General features: G+C 40.4%; 1 protein-coding gene across 1 annotated transcript; it reads left to right on the top strand.

Moving 5' to 3' along the window:
* The first annotated feature begins 2,789 nt into the window (after positions 1-2,789).
* LOC132181595 (uncharacterized) lies at positions 2,790-4,473 on the top strand. Its single transcript, XM_059594843.1, has 3 exons — positions 2,790-3,413; positions 3,650-3,881; positions 3,974-4,473. Exons 1-3 carry the CDS (start codon positions 2,790-2,792, stop codon positions 4,471-4,473), a joined length of 1,356 nt encoding a protein of 451 aa, XP_059450826.1.
* The last annotated feature ends 4,508 nt before the right edge of the window (positions 4,474-8,981 follow it).

Genomic DNA, 8,981 nt, shown 5'->3' with positions numbered 1-8,981 from the left:
CTTGGTTTAGAATATGGTGAAACCCCACCTATAAAGTTACTAATTGAATCATTTTTTAGGCTCTTATGTGCTGCTTTGATCACTTGTATCATAGGCATTGGTTGAATCGTTTTGGATGTTTTTATATTCTGAAATTCCCGATTTTTGGATCAGTTTGTGGCTAGAAATTGGATGAGTGGACTTGGTTTAGAATTTGGTGAAACCCCACCTATAAAGTTACTAATTGAATCGTTTTTTAGGCTCTTATGTGTGAGATTTGATCACTTATATCATAGGCATTGGTTGAATCGTTTTGGATATTTTTATATTATGAAATTTTGATTTTTGGATCAGTTTTTGGCTAAAAATTGGAAGAGTGGACTTGGTTTAGAATTTGGTGAAACCCCATCTATAAAGTTACTAATTGAATCATTTTTTAGGCTCTTATGTGTGACATTTGATCACTTGTCTATTCCATGCATTACGTGCATAGGCTAGGTCCTATGTAAGATAGATGTATTTGTCACCATACTATATTATGTTCATAGAATATGCACGCCAAACCCTCAGTGTTGTGCTTATGTGTGTGGATCCACTAGAAAAATTCTCTGGTTATGCCAGTAAACGCAAGCTACTTAGGATTTCCACATATGTCATGGTTATATCTTTGATGAGGCGTATATGTGCATTCACACACAAACATAGCATATGTTTATTATTCTTGTTTTGCTTGCCAATATTTTTTTTTTTTGGTGTTATGTTTCACTTTTACCTATTAAGTTTAACATCTCAAGTTATTAAGAGCAACTTTCTTGGACAAATATTCATTTGTATCAAAGAAGCCTTCATAATGCAAGAGCAACGACCTTAAAACTATGGGAATAACTTCTTGGGTGCAAAACCCATATAATAATTAGTAGTTGGTTGTTGCTGCTCGATTGAATTGTATAGTTGTTGTTGAGATTAGTTGGTATATATATAAAGAGATATAACATATTACATTAAACAATCTTTGCGACTATATTGCATGGTATGTATTATGTGAACACCAAATACCCAAATTATGGGTATTTAAGTATTGGCTATATGATAATGTGAATGACATATATTAGGGGCTCTCTTGAATGTAGTGGCATTATTATAACTTTTAATAGGGTATTCTAGATCACTAATACGGATATTGCTTATCTTTTAGTATGGTGGGTATAATCTACGACCACGCCACCTGAAACAAGCACGCCAAGTGGCACATCCACAGGTAGGTAATCTTCTGTAACCATCATGTTGCACTGTTTTGTGTGTGTTTCTGTTAAGATATAAACGCAAAGTTGTGTTCATTATTTTAAACTTATTGTCCAACATTCTATAAATGTATTCATAGATGTCCTATTGTACTACACCACGCAAGTCACCACGGAAGGTGAGTCAAGGTGTCCCATCCCCTGCACACTACCCAGACCCTCCCAGCAATCAGAAATGGGAACGAGAGCATGAGTTACAACTGCTGGAAGTTCTTACGAAGTTCCAAGAACAAGGTGTACGACCACCTTATGGGAGTTTCTTAATACCCCGCATAACCCATAAGCTTAACAAACGTCTGTCGGATGGCAGTAGCTACGTAGGTTGCCAGGTATCTCGGAAGATTAGTTATTTCAAAGACCTGCATAAGGATTACACCGACCTGATAAATCAGCAGCATGGCACAGGGTATGGATGGGATGACAATCTAGGGATGGTTGTACTGAGTGCCGATCAATGGGACCATTTTCGAGCGGTATGACGGTACAAATTACAATAAAACATCATATTGTTATACCAATTGACCTATTATTACTATATATGCCTCTAATTGTTGACTGTTTTTATTTGACATTCTTCCAGACACCGGGGCTGTACAAGTACTACAAATTTCGGAATGGGCCACCTGCGAACTGGGATAAACTATATGTCATATTTGATGGGTCAACCGCCATAGGAAAGTTGCGGTACACTAGCACACAATCCCCTCCTCGCGTTGACCGGCATGTCATCCCACCTGCAATTGTGGATCTAACGGAGCCCCATCCATCTCCCTCGTTAGTGTCACAACGAAAAAGGAAGGAAAAGAGGCACGCATCTCCGTTAAAGTCATCGCGGAGCAGCAAACGTCCATCTTTTGGCGTTGAAATTTTTGAAATGGTTACGGACAAATTAACCTTCTTGCAAAATAGCTATGAAAAGAAATGTAACCTCAATGATGGTGGAAATTCACATGCAGATGCTACCTCGAAAGCAGGCCCCCTTGCACAATCACCTTCGGAAGATTGCATGGACTTAATTAACGCCTTATCGAAGGAGATTTCATTGCCTCTAAATGTGTACCTTCGGGCGTGTGATGTCATCATGGAGTTAGAAAATAAGGCAAAGATAGTTCTTAAAATGAATGACATTGCGCAACGCCAGTGGCTGCTGAATTTCATTAAGCCCGGGGATGTTTAAGCACCCCACTAAAAAAACTTTTCTTGTAGTGTAATTTATGTTAATATTGTAGATGTGTTGTTGACTACCGTAACATCAATCCTAACCATATGTACTAGTTTTAATTTGTATTTTCATACGTTGGCATGACTTAATGACATTGTATGCTAATGATGTTCGTGCTTACTCGTATTGTTGAATGGTTGCTTATTCCTTTTTAGAGTGTTCGATGATAAGTTTAATATATATCTACAAAGTTTTGTTTGTTTTGGATGTTTATTTTTAATGTTGTATGTAATGAATTTTGAACAATTATGTGACGTTATGCATTTGATTTTAGGTTTATTATTGCTATGAATGAACCTGGAACATCAGGTGCAAACGTTGGGTTCACACATTGGGAAGATAGTCTCGATCCATTTCCTGATTTAGAGTCAGAGAGCTCAGAGTCTGGGGATGATGATGACATTAATACGGATCCACAACTTATGGAAGAGTTGGAGGTGCTGCTAATCCGCATGTTGGAACTGGTGGAAGAATACTACAAACAGTTAGCGCACCCAGAGGTAGTTCGGGTAGCAAGCAAACGACAAAGGGATTCAAAGTTAACTGGCCCTATGTGGGTACACTGGGTCCTTACACATCCAAACCAAACTACATGCTACGAGCGATTTCGGATGTCGCCACGGACATTCTTAAACTTGTGCAATACTTTGAAAATGAATGGTTTTCTACGAAGTAGTCGTTACGTGAAGATAACAGAGCAAGTAGCTACATTTTGTTTAGTTATGGCACATGCCCACAAGCAAAGGGACGTAGCTGATAGGTTACAACGCTCGTTGGAAACAATAAGCAAGTATGTTAATGCAGTTGCGATCGCGATGTGCTACCTTGGGAAAACAATCATACAACCACTTCCAATGCAGGTGCCTCACCCATACATCATGAAAAATAGCATGTACTACCCGTGGTTCGCGGTAAGGCGCTATTAACCTTACTACTCTTATATTTTGTTCTTTAACCTTGAAGGACCAAAAATTGGTGTATTAATGTTTTACCCAATATCAATCTTCTGTGCTAGTTTTTTTTTATTTTTTTATTTTTTTATTTTTTTTAATTTTTTTTCGTTTTCTTTGTATTTATTGTCCTTAATAGGGTATTCAAAATTATAAATATGTCATTATTAAAATAAGTTTTTGTTCATTGTTTTTAGGATTGCATTGGGGCGATTGATGGCACTCACGTAAAAGCGAAACTGCGAGGTGGCAACAATGTGCCATATCGGGGGCGAAAGTCAAGCATAAAACAGAATGTCATGTGCGTAGTGGACTTCAACCTATGCTTCACATACGTCTATGCCGGTTGGGAGGGTAGTGCACATGACTCGCGGGTTTTCTTCGAGTGTATCAACGACCCCAACGTCCGCTTTCCCACCCCAGTCGGAGGTACAATATAAACACTTACCTTTGCATGAGCTGTGTAAGTTAATTCCCTGTTGTACTCTGTATGTCTTACGAAAATGTCCTTTGTTTTGCAGATTATAATTACTTGGTGGACTCTGGATACGGTTGCTTCAAGGGGTTTCTGCCCCCACACCGGAATAACATATACCATCAGGAAGCCTTTCGTAAATCAGGGATCAAACCGAGGAATGCAATGGAATTATTTAACTATAGGCACTCCTCCCTTCGGTCAATTGTTGAAAGAACATTCGGTATATGGAAGGCTCGATTTAATATATTCGAAGATATGCCCCCCTATCCGATTGAGAACCAACGACTGTTCGTGGTAGCATGTTGCGCAGTTCACAACTTTATTCGCAGATTTGAAGGTCAAACTGATCCACTATTTAAGGAAGCGCTACAACAGATGTACGGACAAGACTGGGTTGATGTGTCATTGCGTAATAATATGCCAAGGACTCAGTACGTAGAGCTAGGATTACGGCCAGACCAAACGAAGGCAAGCAAAGAATACATGAGTGCGTACCGGGCCGCAGTGGCGGAGCACATGTGGAGTACAGTTCATGGTGGATAGTTAGTTCTCGGTGATATCGTTTAGTAGTTTGTTTTTTTGAAGATTATGTATGGGTTGTAAAATTTTTATTTGCATTAGTTTGTTATATCGTTTATTAGTTTGTTATGCACGTCCTAATTATATCGTTTATTAGTTTGTTATGCACGTCCTAATTATATCGTTAATTTGGTGGTTCGAAGTTTAGCGAAACCCTATTTTGTAGGTGTTGCTCCTTAATCGGCAACTACTTTTATTGTAATGGTATGGACGGCATATATGTACCCACATTGAAAATATTTCCTTGTCATAGTAATTTTCATATGTGAAACTTATTTTGTTTATAAAGTGTTACATAATTCTAACAGACAGTAGTAAATTACAAACCAAAAATAGTATTCTACAACGTAGGTACTCATTCCAACTAAATTACAGTAAAGTGGACTAACATATCTAACATGAAAGTAGACTAACATATCTAAAATGGCAACATACGTTTACAACTACCGCCCGATGATCCGCCAGGAAGTATGGTTGGGGCCAACATAATTCCCAGGAGTAACGCACATAAAGCAATAACACTAAACTGCAACCGCCGAATGGTTGCATCTTTGTTGTGAATTTCATAATATAACAATTCATTTTGTGCAGTTAACGCAGGTATAACATTGTAACAGCCTTCACAGACCGGGTCGTCAAACCATTCGAAAAACCTGCAGTGCGGCTCACCTGTGCCATACTTTGGGCAGCCGAAGTATCGTCTACCGGGATTTTTATCCGACCGTGCGGTTTGAATGTGTGAGACCAAGCCGCAGAAGCAGCGTCTAGTTTTGCTGAGACTGTGTGTGGAAGCAGTTGATGAGATTTCCGACATCTACAAAGGTTAATGGCAAACATCAATAAGCACTTTAACATGCATACAGAAGTCAGCTAGGTCATATCATTCGAATGATTACAGAATGTAAGATATAAGAATTTGTCCGGTGTCGTTCGAAAAATATGGTTCCTCTCACTACAATGGTAATCACTATCTTTGTAAGCAATGATCCATGAGCTCCCAAATGCAATCCCAGTAAACCAAAGAATCCCCCAAAAAAAAAAAATTGCTAATATTAAAAAATTTAAAAAGCAAACCCAAAGTATGTACAGATGCAATGAACCAACCAGAGAGGAAAGTGACTAAAATAGTACCACTGTTCAGAAATTTATGGAGGCAGTGAAGAAGAGATAAAGACAATTTATCAGTATGTATTTGAACCCATACTCTAAAGCATGACGATAGGGCTAACTAGAAAAAACTTGCAGTTTTGAAGGGTAAAAAAATTTCTGCTTGATTCAGGCATTTATCAATCTGTTCTCATGATGATGGCCAACAATCCAGCCCATCAAAGGATGTACAGATGCAGAAGGTTAGATTATTACAAGATCACAATGCTGCAAAGCTGTATAATCACTACCTACTCAGCTTAAAACTATCTAATCATGCATATTGGTGATCCAACCGCATAAAAATCACAGGAAAGCATAAACGTTCACCAATGAGGATTGAAAAATCAACCGAAGCTTTTGCATCAAAAGGAAAGGACTTGAATGTAAACAAATGCACAGAAATTTTATTTGTCTTTTATTTAACAGGAAGAACAGAAAAGAGCAGAAAGTCCCAAAAAAAATTTCAAAATCACTAGCTGAATCGATTTCTCTGAAAAATTAAGCAAACCTTGATTTTTGATATTGATCGGGGAGATGTTCGGAGTGACTGACCGGAGCTATCCATCGGCATAACTGGCTTTTAAGCTGTGGCAAGACAAATGGGGGAGCAGGGAGAGGAAGAAATGACGAATTGCGGAAGAAGGGAAAAAAATTGGGGACGAGGAACAGTGCCTCCAAGAGGGAGCTCAGAGCTTGGGATGAGGGAGCTTAGAGTTCGTTTGTGTGGAAAAACAAATAAGGGAGGAGGGAGAGGATGAAATGAAGAATTGCAGAAGAGGGGAGTTTTGAGGGAGCTTGGGAACGTCAGGAACAGTGCCTGCTAGAGAACTCAGCTTGGGGATGAGGGAGCGTGAAGAGTCGTTGGTTTTCTATTTTTCTAATAAATGGGCTTATTTGTCTTTTACCCCATTGGTTTTCCAGCACAATAAGCGCAGCAAGTGGGCAACAATTGATGACTTTCTGCCAAGCTACAGTGTCGCTACAGTGTCTTGGGTATTGATGTTCGTGCTGGCATTTGCCAAACACCCCCCATATCTCATGCGACCATGAAGAAGGCAGATGATAAGTCCACTTCCGGGTCTGCTTTGAATGTGGAAAGTAGAGGTAGAAGATCAAACAGAGGCAACGGGCATGGAAGGTCAAGATCAAGGGCCGGCAGGTCAAAATCAAGGTATCCAAGAAATTCCAACAGCCAGAGCAGCTCAAAAACTATTGAGTGTTGGAATTGTGGCAAGACGGGTCACTACAAAAATCAATGTAAAGCTCCGAAAAAGGAGGCAACAAACGACACTGCAAACATGGTGGCAGATGAAGCGCAAGAGGCCCTGATCCTCTCGGTTGATAGTCCCTTTGATTCTTGGGTGTTAGACTCAGGGGCTTCCTTTCATACAACAGCGATACGCGAAATCTTGGGAAACTATATTAGTGGAGATTTTGGGAAAGTGTATCTAGCTGATGGTACGGCGCTGGATGTTGTAGGCATGGGAAATGTTCGGATTAGAATACATGCAGATTCAGTATGGAAGTTGGAGAAAGTCAGGCATGTTCCAGAGCTGAAGAAGAATCTGATCTCTGTGAGACAGCTTGATGATGAAGGGCATGGCATTCACTTCCACGGAGGTAAGTGGAAGGTTACATTTGGGGCTATGATGATAGCTCAAGGTGAAAAGACTGGTACCCTCTATATGACCACAGATATGAGGGATACTATTGCTGTTGCGAATGCAAGTGCTGAAGCAGATCTGTGGCACCAAAGGCTAGGGCACATGAGTGAAAAAGGGCTCAAAGTTTTGCACTCATTGGGGAAGCTACCAATGTTAAAGTCGATTAATATCGACTTTTGTGAAAATTGTATTTTCGGCAAACAGAAACAGGTGAGTTTCAAAACGGGTGGCAGAACCCTCAGAAATGAGAAGCTGGAGCTAGTTCACACAGATGTCTGGGGGCCAGCTGCAGTCTCGTCCATTGGCGGAAAGTCATACTTTGTGACTTTCATTGATGACCATTCCAGGAAGGTATGGGTTTATTTCTTGAGACAAAAATCTGAGGTGTATGAAGTATTCAAGAAATGAAAGGCCATGGTGGAGAACGAGATAGGCTTGAAGATCAAGAAGCTAAGATCTGACAACGGTGGAGAGTACGAGGACACCGGGTTCAAAACATTCTGTTTTGAGAACGGGATCCGTTTGGAACGGACTGTTCCAAGAACCCCACAACAAAACGGGGTGGCAGAACGGATGAACCGAACATTGACAGAAAGAGCAAGAAGTATGCGCATTCAGTCAGGCCTACCCAAGCAATTTTGGGCTGAAGCAATCAACACAGCAGCCTACCTCATTAATCGAGGGCCATCAGTGCCATTGGAACAACACATACCAGAGGAGGTATGGAGCGGAAAGAAGGCAAATCTTTCATGGTTAAAAGTTTTTGGTTGTATTGCTTATGCGCACATTAGTGACCATGTGAGGGGAAAACTAGACCCTAAGTCACTAAAGTGCATTTTCATTGGATATGGAGGAGATGAGTTTGGTTATCGACTTTGGGATGATCAACATAAGAAAATCATTCGAAGTAGAGATGTGGTTTTCAATGAGAAGGTGATGTACAAGGATAGAGGTACTGTACAACCTACTAGTCCAGTACAAGATGATCATATGTATGTTGAGTTGGATGATCTTCCAGAAAGTAGTCCGATGCAGCAAGTTGGTGAGGATCCTCAACCTGAAGAGTCTGAAGAACCCGCAGAACAACAAGCACCACAAGATCCAACTCCTACGCCTGCACCTAGAAGGTCAGCTCGTCCACATGTACCAAACAGGAAGTACATGAACTTTCTGTTATTAACAGATAGTGGAGAACCTGAATGCTATGATGAAGCATGTCAGGTAGAGGACTCGAGCAAGTGGGAGCTTGCAATGAAGGATGAGATGAAGTCTCTCATCTCTAACAAAACATGGGAGCTAGCTAAGTTACCCGTGGGAAAGAAGACTCTACACAACAAATGGGTATATAGAGTCAAAGAGGAACATGATGGTTCCAAGAGACACAAGGCAAGATTGGTGGTCAAAGGCTTTCAGCAGAAAGAAGGAATTGACTACACCGACATTTTCTCACCGGTTGTGAAACTGAATACCATTCGTTCAGTTCTCAGCATTGTTGCAGCAGAGGGGTTGCACCTAGAACAGTTAGATGTGAAGACTGCTTTCCTCCATGGAGACCTAAAGGAGGAGATTTACATGCAGCAACCGGAGGGTTTTCCAGTCAAAGGGAAAGAGAAACTTGTGTGCAAATTGACTAAAAGCTTGTACGGCCTGAAGCAAGCC

The sequence above is a fragment of the Corylus avellana genome, chromosome ca5, assembly GCF_901000735.1.
Source record: "Corylus avellana chromosome ca5, CavTom2PMs-1.0".
Lineage (NCBI taxonomy): Eukaryota > Viridiplantae > Streptophyta > Magnoliopsida > Fagales > Betulaceae > Corylus > Corylus avellana.
Note: the sequence above shows the minus strand (reverse complement) of the source record. Positions and strands in the feature narration are given on the sequence as shown.

Bases quoted from the DNA above. Each gene is read 5' to 3' on its own strand.
- LOC132181595 (XM_059594843.1), top strand. From the start codon at position 2,790: ATGAATGAACCTGGAACATCAGGTGCAAACGTTGGGTTCACACATTGG. The intron at 3,414-3,649 runs GTAAGGCGCTAT...CATTGTTTTTAG, and splicing joins TGTACTACCCGTGGTTCGCG to GATTGCATTGGGGCGATTGA. The intron at 3,882-3,973 runs GTACAATATAAA...TTTGTTTTGCAG, and splicing joins CTTTCCCACCCCAGTCGGAG to ATTATAATTACTTGGTGGAC.